This window comes from Salvelinus alpinus, chromosome 13, assembly GCF_045679555.1.
Source record: "Salvelinus alpinus chromosome 13, SLU_Salpinus.1, whole genome shotgun sequence".
NCBI classification, from domain to species: Eukaryota; Metazoa; Chordata; class Actinopteri; order Salmoniformes; family Salmonidae; genus Salvelinus; species Salvelinus alpinus.
The window spans coordinates 29,668,073-29,682,906 of NC_092098.1; the positions used below are offsets into that span (position 1 = coordinate 29,668,073).

The 14,834-nt window shown below is 43.8% G+C and overlaps 1 protein-coding gene across 3 annotated transcripts in view; it reads left to right on the forward strand.

The window, feature by feature from the left end:
* The window catches only part of LOC139538065 (homeobox protein cut-like 1), a 222,694-nt gene that overhangs the window by 146,546 nt on the left and 61,314 nt on the right, over nucleotides 1–14,834 (forward strand). For all 3 annotated transcript variants that reach the window (XM_071340016.1, XM_071340018.1, XM_071340017.1), the window contains exon 9: nucleotides 11,566–11,614. In XM_071340016.1, the coding sequence (XP_071196117.1) occupies nucleotides 11,566–11,614 (49 nt within the window). The remainder of the gene's footprint in view (nucleotides 1–11,565; nucleotides 11,615–14,834) is intronic.

Genomic DNA, 14,834 nt, shown 5'->3' on the forward strand with positions numbered 1-14,834 from the left:
CGGTTGGGATGGTGTTCTTGGGGTTGTACTCATCCTTCTTCTTCCTCCAAACACGGCGAGTGGAGTTTAGACCAAAAAGCTCTATTTTTGTCTCATCAGACCACATGACCTGCTCCCATTCCTCCTCTGGATCATCCAGATGGTCATTGGCAAACTTCAGACGGGCCTGGACATGCGCTGGCTTGAGCAGGTGGACCTTGCGTGCGCTGCAGGATTTTAATCCATGACGGTGTAGTGTGTTACTAATGGTTTTCTTTGAGACTGTGGTCCCAGCTCTCTTCAGGTCATTGACCAGGTCCTGCCGTGTAGTTCTGGGCTGATAACTCACCTTCCTCATGATCATTGATGCCCCACGAGGTGAGATCTTGCATGGAGCCCCAGACCGAGGGTGATTGACCGTCATCTTGAACTTCTTCCATTTTCTAATAATTGCGCCAACAGTTGTTGCCTTCTCACCAAGCTGCTTGCCTATTGTCCTGTAGCCCATCCCAGCCTGTTGCATGTCTACAATTTTATCCCTGATGTCCTTATACAGCTCTCTGGTCTTGGCCATTGTGGAGAGGTTGGAGTCTGTTTGATTGAGTGTGTGGACAGGTGTTTTTTATACAGGTAACGAGTTCAAACAGGTGCAGTTAATACAGGTAATGAGTGGAGAACAGGAGGGCTTCTTAAAGAAAAACTAACAGGTCTGTGAGAGCCGGAATTCTTACTGGTTGGTAGGTGATCAAATACTTATGTCATGCAATAAAATGCAAATTAATTACTTAAAAATCATACAATGTGATTTTCTGGATTTTTGTTTTAGATTCCGTCTCTCACAGTTGAAGTGTACCTATGATAAAAATTACAGACCTCTACATGCTTTGTAAGTAGGAAAACCTGCAAAATCGGCAGTGTATCAAATACTTGTTCTCCCCACTGTATATTTGTTATTCGTGCATCTTCAGCCCCATTGAGTGAGGTAGAGAAAAAGGGGTAGAGAGAAAGAGAGACTGCAGAGAGGGAGAAAAAGGAGCGAGAAAGTAGGACAGTGGGTAGAATAGCTAGTGACTACAGTGTCAGGCCCACTGTGAAGGGTAGAGGCTGACTGAACACCTGGGGAGGTGTGTGCACAGCTGCAAGAGGATGTTTGTCCATGGTCAGGTGCCTGGACGAGGCTTAAGGTGAGGGACACACACACACACACACTAACTTACAGTAACACACAAGCACATACACATGCTATGCACTCACATGCTCATACACACACACACACACACACACACCACACACACACACACACACCACACACACACACACACGGTTGCCCAGGTAGTTCCAGCTGTCAGGGCACTTTACCTCTGTCTGGGTGCTACTTTTTCATTCACCTTTAGATCTCCCCATAATACATCAGGTTCCTGTAAAATACAGTGTTTGAACAGAGAATGAATCAGTCTTCCAATGCTTTTGGACGTACCTGGCCTATCTCCTCACCCTAGGGACGAACTGCACCCCATATAGCTAGTGACTAGTGTCAGGCCCACTGTGCAGGGTAAAGGCTGATTGAACACCTGGGCCCTCCACACACACACACACACACACTCTGCGTGACCTCATTGCAGGTGTGCATGCGGTTAAGAAAACAGCAGTCTCTTGCTTCTCCTCAGCCCAAATTGGATGGGAGAGGTCTTAGATCATGAAGAGCTGGGCTCTTTGAGCGCGCCTGCCTGTGTTTCTGTTTCCTTTAAAGATTAATGTCCTATTGATCGAGAAGGCTCCGCAAACAGCAGCTCTGGTGCTTTCCACAGAGGGCCCTACGCTCGCTATCTCATACACAAAAACATATGTGACCCACCAGCTCAATTCAATCTTATGTAGCAAAATTTGAAATTGTTTTTTACATTGGATAAAAGTAGAGACTAGAAAATGGTATATCATACACTACAGTTGAGGAACATTGGGAAAGTAATTCTGCTTGGAATAAACTTGTAACCCCACTTTTGAGAAAATGGCCTTTGAATGTTTTGGTACACCTGCCGGAGAGCTCTTCTTTGTCTACACCCATTCAACATTGTTGACACCCTCATAAGCTTTAGCACCACCCATTTTTTGAAGGATTCACATGTGAGGCCATGTGCTAAACAGAGTGAGTACAGTAGTGTACTAAACAACCAAAGATTTCAAGACTAAAGGCTGGTTTATACTACGTCTATCGACATGTCTGTAGACAGTTGTCACAGTTATATCATGAACATTCTATTGTTGTTTGACAACTTGTCTTTGTCGTTATGAAAAAGTATAAATACAAAAATGACAGGCTGCATGACATCAGCAGCCTGGTGGTCCAAAATAGCATCACTGGTGTATTTTAACACCAATAAACCAATCTGTTTAAAAATGTATTTAGTAAATGTCAATCTAGCAAACCAGGCAACTAAAAGCAGCTTTCTAAACAATGTTTTGGTTCGTTTCTAGCTTGTTAGCTAGTTAGCTAACATTAAGTTAGCTGGCTAGCCAGTTCAAATAATGACCAAATCAATGCTGACAAAGTCTTAACTTTAGCTAGTTTTTATTAATTATTACTTGGAAATAAACTTACATCAAGATCACAATTTACAAGTTAATGGTGAGCTAATTACAGAAAATAGCTTACGGTTGCGAGTGTGACGAAATAAAAGCAGGGCATTCTACTGGACAATTTTAGAACTTGGACACTGTCTCGTTTGGCCTAACGTTATATCCTAATTTGACTTCGGTGCAGGTCATGTTGTTCTTCACATTACCGGCTCTGATAAACATGCACTATATCAAATAAAATCTATGTTTATTTGTTGCATGCACAAGATACAGAAGGTGTAAATGGTATAGTGAAATAGTTACTTGCATAGTGGAGTCTTTTGTAGCTAGCTAGCGAAACAATAAACCATAATCGGCACGTAGCCTAGTGGTTAGAGCGTTGGACTAGTAACCGGAAGGTTGCAAGATCGAATCCCCGAGCTGACAAGGTAAAAATCTGTCATTCTGCCACTAAACAAGGCAGTTAACCCACTGTTCCTAGGCCGTTATTGAAAATAAGAATTTGTTCTTAACTGACTTGCCTAGTTAAATAAAGGTCAAATAAGAAAAATCCAAACTCAACGTTAACATGGCATCGTGACAGAGAGGGAGAAGCGTTCATCTATGTACAGTACCAGTACCTACTCATTCAAGGGTTTTTGTTTATTTTTACCTTTTTCTACATTGTAGAATAATAGTGAAGACATCAAAACTATGAAATAACACATAAGGAAACATGTAGTAACCAAAAAAGTGTTAAACAAATCAAAATATGTTTGATTCTTCAAAGTAGCCATCGTTTGCCTTGATGACAGCGTTGCACACGCTTGGCATTCTCTCAACCAGCTTCACCTGGAATGCTTTTCCAACAGTCTTGAAGGAGTTCCCACATATGCTGAGCACTTGTTGGCTGCTTTTACTTCACTCTGTGGTCCAACTCATCCCAAACCATCTCAATTCGGTTGAGGTCAGGTGATTGCAGCACTCCATCACTCTCCTTCTTGGTCAAATATCCCTTCCACAGCCTGGAGGTGTTTTTGGGTCATTGTCCTGTTGAAAAACAAATGATAGTCCCACTAAGTGTAAAACCAGATGGGATGTCGTATCGCATGCTGTGGTAGCCGTGCTGGTTAAGTGTGCCTTGAATTCTAAATAAATCATAGACAGTGTCATCAGCAAATCACCATCACACTATCACCTCCATGCTTCACGGTGGGAACCGGTCTAATGTCCATTGCTCGTGTTTCTTGGCCCAAGCAAGTCTCTTCTTCTTATTGGTGTCCTTTAGTAGTGCTTTCTTTGCAGCAATTCGTCCATGAAGGCCTGATTCACACAGTATCCTCTGAACAGTTGATGTTGAGATGTGTCTGTTACTTAAACTCTGAAGCATTTATTTGGGCTGCAATTTCTGAGGTGCAGTTAACTCTAATGAACGTATCCTCTGCAGCAGAGGTAACTCTGGGTCTTCCTTTCCTGTGGCGGTCCTCATAAGAGTGTCAGTGTCATCATAGCCCTTGATGTTTTTTGCGACTGCACTTGAAGAAACGTTCAAAGTTCTTGACAATTTCTGGATTGACTGACCTTCATGTCTTAAATTAATGGATTAATGTTGTTTCTCTTTGCTTATTTGAACTGTTCTTGGCATAATATGGACTTGGTCTTTTACCAAATAGGGCTATCTTCTGTATACCACCCCTACCTTGTCACAACACAACTGATTGGCTCAAACGCATTAAGAAGGAAAGAAATTCCACAAATTACCTTTTAACAAGGCACACCTGTTAATTAAAATGCATTCCAGGTGACTCCTCATGAAGCTGGTTGAGAGAATGCCAAGAGTGTGCAAAGCTTTCATCAAGGCAAAGGGTGGCTACTTTGAAGAATCTCAAATATAAAATATATTTTCATTTGTTTAACACTTTTTTGCTTACTACATGATTCCATATGTGTTATTTCATAGTTTTGATGTCTTCACTATTATTCTACAATGTAGAAAATAGTAAAAATAAAGAAAAACCCTGGAATTAGGTGTGTCCAAACTTTTGACTGGTACTGTATATGGGTAACAGAGTCTAGCTAGCTACATTTTCAGATAGTATATGTTTCAAATTTTGTCCGAAAATGTGTGTACTGTTCGCTGGATGAATGCTTCTCCCTCTCTGTCACTGATGCCATGGTTGCCCTTAGTTTGAAGATGTTATCCGGAGACAGGTGTTTTATACAACAGCCTTCTGTGTGTTCTCTTTTTGACTCCCTACACATATTTTCAATCAAACACCAGAATTTTCTCCATCTCCTTAGCTATCATACTCTGCTTCCACTGGGCATTCCACTGATTTTAAAACTCGGTCAACTTCTTCCGTGACAATAACACTGTTGAACGCCGGTTCAGAAGACTCTAACAATGTCTGGTTCAATTAATATGTTTTTACCTAAATCCGGGATTCGTTTTCAGAGTCAGAGAGAGTCAGCATGGCACAATCATCCTCCAGAAAGTGGAGAGCATTAGCAACACTTTTGCAGTTCTTTGTGATATCTCTCAAAAAAACTGAGGTAGAAAGGATTACCTACACATACTGAGCAGCTCATGTTATAGACAGAAGCATGCTACATGGCTGACCAATCCTCTCTCCTCTCTCGGCATGTCCAGCCCATCCATTATCTCAGCCAATCATGGCTAGCAGGAAAGTTCCTGTCTTTTTTCTGTGGCTAAACCAACTACACTCGTAATTTAACAATAAAAATGTGAATTTTCAGATAGCATAAAAGTTTGAGGCACATGAAAGTTCACGTTCCAGAAAGCATTTCTGGCCCAAAATGTATTTGAATAAAAAATAAATGTTTACGCTCAAATGCCTCTCCTGTGAAGTAGTGAAGTGGGGTCCCGTGTGGCTCAGCTGGTAGAACATGGCGCTCTCTCTTTCTCACATATAGTGCACACACACGCCGACACACACACTCTCGACACACACACAATCTCTCAAGCTGTTCCATGGAGAGCCCATTCTCTACCTCTCTCTCACGCCCACTCTTTGCCAGTCTCTGTCTTTAGTGGAGCAGATAGACAGGATGTGTGTGCATGTGCGTGTGTGTGCATGCGTGTGTGCGTTGGTATGTGTGCCCACAGAGCCAAGAGCCAGTTGAGCTGGTGCAGGCAGGGCCTTAGCCTCAGCAGAGCTGTGCACATTAATAACATCAGCCTAGCACATGACAGGCCCTGGGAGGGATGGGAGAGTGAGAGGCAGAGGTGAGAGAGAGAGGGAGGTAGGGAGGAGGGGAGGTGAGAGAGGGAGGGAGAGAACAAGGGGAAAGAGGATAGATGAGAGGAGAAGAGGAAGAAGGGAAAGGAAATTATAGGAGGGGAGAGAGAGATGGAGGTGGGGTGTGTGTGTGTGTTTGTGTTAGAGCGTATATCTGTTTGGAGAAGTGTGTGTGTGTGTACACATCCATGTAATTTGTGCGAGTGTCTGTTTCTCCGTATCTGGGCGATCTGTGTTGATTTATTTGAGTTGGCCTGAATGTACGGGACGCATGTGGACAGGCGCTCAAATGAGCAGCCTTAAACCCTGATGGCAGTCCGATTTCCTCAGCCACTCGCTCCACCAAGAGATAAATGTCAAGTTTGTTCACGCCTCTCCCCCCAACCCGTCGCGGGTTGTGTGCGTCTCCCAGACACCGGCACGGTGCTATGACATGGTCTCGGGCACGCTGGCGGTGGGCTTTTTTGACGGTGGCGTTTCTGCTCGGTCGGAGCTCCGTTTCCCTCCCCGGTGCCCTGATGTGTTGTGATTTGGCATCGGGCTGGGTTGATGAGCCTTTTCTTTCTTTCTTTCTTTCTCTCTCTCTCTCTCTCTCTCTCTCTCTCTCTCTCTCTCTCTCTCTCTCTCTCTCTCTCTCTCTCTCTCTCTCTCTCTCTCTCTCTCTCTCTCTCTCTCTCTCTCTCTCTCTGTCTCTCTCTCTGTCTCTCTCTCTATTTATCTGTCTCTATTTATGATATGCCACGGCCAATGTCCCTTCACTCATCACCATCACACCCCTTGCTGTCAGTTGAGATTTATTCTTCTGCAGAATAGGGGACTGGCTGATACACATCCCACACACACGAACACACCTCCTATTTTCATCACCAGAACCCCTTAAAACCCACTTTCTTTTTTCACAGAGGCCTCTTCCTCTAAGTTATTATATTATGACTGGCGAGCCATCCCAAAAGAGCCTATTTATAGTGTTCTCCAGTGCTATAAATGACATCACAGGTGGACCTCCACAATATTATTGCAAACCCCCACAGTGACGCTGTAAGCAGAGCTCCATGGCCCGAGCAATATAAACACAGCTCTGGATTGATAGAGAGATTCAGCAGCAGAGCATGCCAGGCCTGGTAGCATAATACAATATGTGTGTGACCGTGTGCGTTGTAGGACAGAACTGGAACATTTCAGTCCAGATGTTAGCTTTAGCTCTATTTTGGGCGAGCGCAGCAACGGGGCAACAACACTATCAGCACAATGCTATTTCTTCCCTCTGAGGACATATTTTGTATGTTGGGAAGAATGGTATCATATGTGGAGTGTTGTATGAATGATATCCCCACCCTATTCATTTCCCCTGGACTTTGTAACCAGGCACATAAAATAATGGTTCATGGTGCTCTACTAAATGATGTGTACTTCCTGCATAGGCTGTGCTAGCTAGGTGGATGAGTGTTACGGGTCCAGCAGTATCATTGTCTCTTGGGTCTGTGTGGTTGTTGTGGGTGGAAACTCTAATAAAAGTGGGGAACAATATTGTGACGAGCAGCCCGGCCACATCAGTGTGAAGAATGGCCATGTTAACATGGCCTTCCATTCTCCTCCTCCTACTCACACACACACAGCGAGAAGAGCCAAACCCCGGGGGCCATTTTGCTTCTCCAGCCGCAGAAAGGTTAAGCAACTACACCAGAAGAGAGAAAGAGGGAGCGAGTAAGTGAGTGAGGGGAAAAAAAGACAAAGGAGGAAAGCGAACAATCTCCAAGGCGACATTGGCTGTGCTGAAAGAGAGCGGGAGGAAAATGAAAATCTAATGGGCTAAATCTGTGAAATGTCGTGCTGGCCCAGGGGGATTGGGCTGGGAGTAAGGGGGCACAGGATATGAAGGGAAAAGAGAGAGAGGGATAGAGAGAGAGGGATAGAGTGGTGAAGAGGAAAGGATTACCAGAGGCGTAGCGTTCCGGACTCGTCCCGGCCACAGAGCCCGACCAGAGGAGTTAACGGCTCATTTCCGACAGGCAGCGATGGAAAGGTCAGGGCGGCCGAGAGAAGAGGGCCCCGGCCCTTGGTTTTGACCAGAAAACCCCAACACATACCTTCAGCACCACTACAGGGGCCATTTGCACACCTTCGGTTCACTCTGGCTCAGGTCATCTGAGGTGGTGACGTTTTAATGTCAGGTATCGGGGTTCATAATGCATCCAGGGTGAGCTCAACAGACAACATCATATTCAGCACATTTGCAGTATTTATGATTAAGCATTCTGGATGAGTGGTAGAATAATTGTGGAGCCCCAACACCTTAACCTACGGCACTGTTCCCAATGTCTCTGGGAGTCTTGTTTATAACTGCACTATTCCCAAAGTCTCTGGGAGTCTTGTTTATAACTGCACTATTCCCAAAGTCTCTGGGAGTCTTGTTTATAACTGCACTATTCCCAAAGTCTCTGGGAGTCTTGTTTATAACTGCACTATTCCCAAAGTCTCTGGGAGTCTTGTTTATAACTGCACTATTCCCAAAGTCTCTGGGAGTCTTGTTTATAACTGCACTATTCCCAAAGTCTCTGGGAGTCTTGTTTATAACTGCACTGTTCCCAAAGTCTCTGGGAGTCTTGTTTATAACTGCACTATTCCCAAAGTCTCTGAGAGTCTTGGTTATAACTGCACTGTTCCCAAAGTCTCTGGGAGTCTTGTTTATAACTGCACTATTCCCAAAGTCTCTGGGAGTCTTGTTTATAACTGCACTGTTCCCAAAGTCTCTGGGAGTCTTGTTTATAACTGCACTATTCCCAAAGTCTCTGGGAGTCTTGTTTATAACTGCACTATTCCCAAAGTCTCTGGGAGTCTTGTTTATAACTGCACTATTCCCAAAGTCTCTGAGAGTCTTGGTTATAACTGCACTGTTCCCAAAGTCTCTGGGAGTCTTGTTTATAACTGCACTATTCCCAAAGTCTCTGGGAGTCTTGTTTATATCTGCACTGTTCCCAAAGTCTCTGGGAAATGTTCTTGTTACTTACAACCTCATGCTAATCGCATTAGCCTACGTTAGCTCAACCGTCCCGTGGAAGGGACACCGATCCCGAAGAGGCGCAGGGCAAACACCTCCGGTCCTCTGTAGTCTGGAGTCAGGGCCTGTACTGTGTGAATATGGTTCACTGTTCACCCGGAGGGAGATGTTTGTTCACTCTCACTGTGGTCTGAATTTGGTTTTACGCGGTAGCGACTATTGTGACTGACTGTGTGGGGGTATTGTGGGTGCCCAGACCTAGACAACCAAGACATGTTCCCCAGAAGGTGCTGCCTGCTCTGGTCTTAATCCCAGAGTCTCCGGCTTAGATTCCACATTTACCGGCATTCTGCATAAATTCAATTGCATTTTTGGGGCAGTGATTTCCATGCATTGACTATTTCTATATGTATGCTTCATAACAGATGTCTGGAGAATCACAACAAATTATTTCCCTTAGCTTGCCTTGTAACCCTCCAATAGAACAGTCTTGTTGTGATGTGACAGTCTATTGTCCTTGTCCCAGTGTAACTGGGTTGTGTTGTAGCACGGCTGGGTGTCACGATCGTGTGGAGAGACGGACCAAGGCGCAGCGGGATATGAATACATCTTCTTTTATTTATGAAGATGAATAAACACGAAACGAAACACTTACACAAACTATACAAAAAACAACAAACGATCGTGAAGCTAAATAACGTAGTGCACACACACACAGGCTACAAACGTTCAACATAGACAATTACCCACAAACATCTAAAGCCTATGGCTACCTTAAATATGGCTCCCAATCAGAGACAACAATAACCAGCTGTCTCTGATTGAGAACCAAATCAGGCAACCATAGACTTTCCTAAACACCTACACTCAACCATAGACAATACTAGACACATACACTCCACACAAACCCATACACTAAAACCAACACCCCCTTTTCCATAATAAACACCCAAAACACAAACATACCCCATGTCACACCCTGACCTAACTAAAATAATAAAGAAAACAAAGAATACTAAGGCCAGGGCGTGACACTGGGTGAGGGGATGGGGGTGAAGTGGGGGATTGTGCATCGGTGCCATGACCACAGATCACACGCTGTTAATACATTTTTTTCCCAAACCTAATCGCTGATCCTCCTCTCAGCGTTACAGCAGTATTTCCTTTCCCTAATTCCCAAATCCAGGCAAATCCAAAGGTATTTAATAATACTTTGCATCTGTACCTTGATTGAACTATCAAATTCCAAAGCTATTTGGGTTGCATTAGTATCAAGAGCAGCACACATTGTTAATGCCTGGGTATCTTGTTAAAATCACAACACTAACTGGTTGGGAAAGCTTTTCCTCGTCTCTCTCTCTCTCCAGAAGCTTTTACAATTGGATTGTGTTGTCCAAACACAGAATGCTTTTAACAGTAGAGGAGATTTAATGTCCTATGATTTGGACTGCAGCCAGAGGGTTGTATTGGCCCCATGTGTGTTGTTTCAATCCACAACAATATTTGTTTGTGGCCGTGTCTCAATCAGCAGTATCGGTATCACATTGCAATCTTTTATAGAAGCAGTTGATCTACAGTTTGTTATGAATAACAATGCATCTCAATGATAATCCCTGCTCATTACAAATATGCCATGCACTTAAAATGTGACACAAAACCCAGTTAACATAATTTAAAGCATTCAAAGTTATTATCTATAATTAGATGTTGCCATTAAATTAAGCATGGCAACATTTGGCTCCACTCAGCGTGTGAGCGTTGCCACAGCCTGAGCCTGCATAAATGGAAGGGGCCCACTGAGAAGAAACCGTTATCTGAGCCCTGCAATTCTGACTGGCTGGGGTAATTAAAAAACCAAGGGTAGAAGTACCACCGTCAACCCAAAACACACACACACACTCACAAACACACACTCACAAACACACTCTCAATTGGTTGCATGACACAAAACCCGATAGTGTTTCTATTTGCTGGAATGGATTTAACACCTGTTTCTCTACCACGATAAGTGAATATCAAATTAAATGTAAAATATCACATTTTCAAACGCAGGTTCAGTTCCAACTAGTGTAGTAAATCCTATTGAGTCACTGAACAATTGTCCAGTAGCTGACGGAGGAGCACAAAGTGTGGGATAATACTAACCAGCGAAGCATACCTTTAACCCTGGGGTTAAGCATGGAGAGATGTGAATAAACTCCTAAGTCGAATGCCATTTGTGGGCTTGAGCCCGGCCGCTAAACAGAATGGAAAAATATGATATGAGATTAGTGTGTATTAAGGGGGAGGCCTAAAAACGATATTAGTGTAATCCCTCTGTTTTACGGCAGGGCTTGTCCTCGTGGCTCAGGAAGGGACAGAGTGGCAGGGAGACGGAAGGATTAGGGTGTAACTGAGAGGGTCTTAATGGGCATGGGCCAGGCCGGGACGAGACATGCAGCAAGCCAACTCTAGAGGACGAAGCTCTCACTATCAAACACACAAACACATACAGTAGGAACATATTGTCAGGTTTCTGTATACAGTAGGAATCCAGTCTATATATACAGTTATGGTTGTAAATATATATTGTATAGATGTATACAGAATTATGTGCAAATGCACCTACAGAACATTACAGTGCATGTTAACACTCAGTCCCACTCATGTGAACACACAGTTATCTATCACTCTACAAATTTACGCTATTTTATACTGTGTTCCATCCTGTTGCTTGTGTGCCAAGCCTTTTGTTTGCCTCCTTGTTGATTACATGCCCTGTTCTTTCTGCAGGGCCGATGAGATTGAAGTGGTGATGTCAGACCTGAAGAGAGCCAATCAGGTCAGTCCCTGGCTGTTTTTAACCCCTCATCACAACCATCCTATCAAAGTGTGTTATGAATATGCAAAGATACATACTACTCATATACACCCTTTGGCCTTAGTGTCAGTGTGTATTTTTAAGCAGCTTGATACAGGAGTTGCTCTGTTTCAAATATGTTCAAAATTGTGTTCCAGAAAGTATGAAACATGGAAAAAAATAGCCTCTTGAAGAACAATACAGACACACATAGGCTATCCTATTAGAGTGTGACTAATCTGGCGTTGCCTCTCCATCTTTGGCCCCCTTTAATGTATTTCTTCATGTTTTCTGCCCAGAAACATCATAGCGGTGATTAGGCATTATTTACACTGAGACGACCCTTTGATATCTGCCGAGAATATAAGCCAAGATAATGAGCAGCAGTGTAATTACTCTCTATGGGCATTGGGTCTGGAGTTGAAAACTATTTTTTGCGAGGTTCATCAACGCTGTCTTTACCATGGGATCTTGTTTATATCTAGTTTGTTAGACTGTGAATTAGGGCCGGGACGATACCAGTATCGCTATACACGTCAGTATCGTGGCAAGGAAACAAAACACGAAGCAGATTTAACTTATTTCGAAAAACAGCCCTAATGTTGAAAAAACATCATTATGGTGTCATCCAGAGTCACATGTAAACTCAGCAAAAAAAGAAACGTCCCCTCACTGTCAACTGTGTTTATTTTCAGCAAACTTAACATGTGTAAATATTTGTATGAACATAACAAGATTCAACAACTGAGACATAAACTGAACAAGTTCCACAGACATGTAACTAACAGAAATGGAATAATGTGTCCCTAAACAAAGGGGGGGTCAAAATAAAAAGTAACAGTCAGTATCTGGTGTGGCCACCAGCTGCATTAAGTACTGCAGTGCATATCCTCCTCATGGACTGCACCAGATTTGCCAGTTCTTGCTGTGAGATGTTACCCCACTTTTCCACCAACGCACCAGATCCGGGCTCTTCGCTGGCCATGGCAGAACACTGACATTCCTGTCTTGCAGGAAATCATGCACAGAACGAGCAGTATGGCTGGTGACATTGTCATGCTGGAGGGTCATGTTAGGATGAGCCTGCAGGTAGGGTACCACATGAGGGAGGAGGATGTCTTCCCTGTAACGCACAGCGTTGAGATTGCCTGCAATGACAACAAGCTCAGTCCGATGATGCTGTGACACACCGCCCCAGACCATGACGGACCCTCCACCTCCAAATCGATCCCGCTCCAGAGTACAGGCCTCGGTGTAACTCTCATTCCTTCGACGATGAACGTGAATCTGACCATCACCCCTGGTGAGACAAAACCGCGACTCGTCAGTGAAGAGCACTTTTTGCCAGTCCTGTCTGGTCCAGCGACGGTGGGTTTGTGCCCATAGGCGACGTTGTTGCCGGTGATGTCTGGTGAGGACCTGCCTTACAACAGGCCTACCATCCCTCAGTCCAGCCTCTCTCAGCTCATTGCGGACAGCGACAAACCCCCCCCAAAAAGCCCTTTGGCCATGCGTCTATTACCAGAATGCTAATATAATGAGCCCAAGTAATAGCGAATTTCCATGGAGGCTGCTAGTTAAATATGCTAACCTGCGCAAACGGAAATAAGCAAATTGCAAAGACAGGTAATCCAGCTCATAAAGTTATACATATATAGGTAGGAGCTACTGAATGTCATTTTTGGTGAGTTTGGACATTTACAATCAAATGTGAACGAGAGACATTGTGCAAATGAACAAAGTTTTGGCACATGCTTTTCTGATGGAAGAACAGTACTGGCTCTGAAGCAGCATGTGTACACGCTGTGTCAGTATGGAGTCTGGAGTCGCTGGGCAACGGGCCTGCCTGCTCTGTTTGGAGAAGAGTGGGGAGTAGCAGGAAATCAAGCAGTGGGAGCTGTACAGATAACTCATTCAAAGGGCTTAGACTTCTCAAACACGGTAGAAAGCGAACACTATATGATGCCCCGTGACCTTATTAATTCAGCCACTTTTTTTTATTTATTTTTTATTTCACCTTTATTTAACCAGGTAGGCCAGTTCAGAACAAGTTCTCATTTACAACTTCATCCTGGCCAAGATAAAGCAAAGCAGTGTGACAAAAACAACAACAGAGTTACACATAAACAAACGTACAGTCAATAACACAAAATAAAATAAAAATTGAAAAATCTTTGTACAGTGTGTGCAAATGTAGAAGAGTAGGGAGGTAGGCAATAAATAGGCCCAAAAGGTGAAAATAATTACAATTTAGCATTAATACTGAAGTGATCGATGTGCAAGTAGAGATACTGGGGTGCAAAAGAGCAAGAGGGTAAGTAATAGTATGGTGATGAGGTAGTCGGGTGTGCTATTTTCAGATTGGCTATGTACAGGTACAGTGATCGGTAAGCTGCTCTGACAGCTGATGCTTAAAGTTAGAGAGGGAGATATAAGACTCCAGCTTCAGTAATTTTTGCATTTCGTTCCAGTCATTGGCAGCAAAGAACTGGAAGGAAAGGCGGCCAAAGGAAGTGTTGACTTTGGGGATGACCAATGCAATATACCTGCTGGAGTGCGTTCTACGGGTGGGTGTTGCTATGCTTAGATAACTTGCAATTTAAACTTAGGGGTCGTGTTAACGCAGAATTCTGTGTTTTTCACGCAGGAAAAAATTATTAATTATACATAGATCTAAAATGCTTCTTGGAATTTCTACTCGGTATCACCAGCAGCATACCACCCTGCATATCACTGCTGGCTTGCTTCTGAAGCTAAGCAGGGTTGGTCCTGGTCAGTCCCTGGATGGGAGACCAGATGCTGCTGGAAGTGGTGTTGGAGGGCCAGTAGGAGGCACTCTTTCCTCTGGTCTAAAAAAAAAAAAATATCCCAATGCCCCAGGGCAGTGATTGGGGACACTGCCCTGTGTAGGGTGCCGTCTTTCGGATGGGACGTTAAACGGGTGTCCTGACTCTCTGAGGTCATTAAAGATCCCATGGCACTTATTGTAAGAGTAGGGGGGTTAACCCCGGTGTCCTGGCTAAATTCCCAATCTGGCCCTCAAACCATCATGGTCACCTAATAATCCCCAGTTTACAATTGGCTCATTCATCCCCCTCCTCTCCCCTGTAACTATTCCCCAGGTCGTTGCTGCAAATGAGAATGTGTTCTCAGTCAACTTACCTGGTAAAATAACGGTAAAAAATAAATAAAAAAAATAATA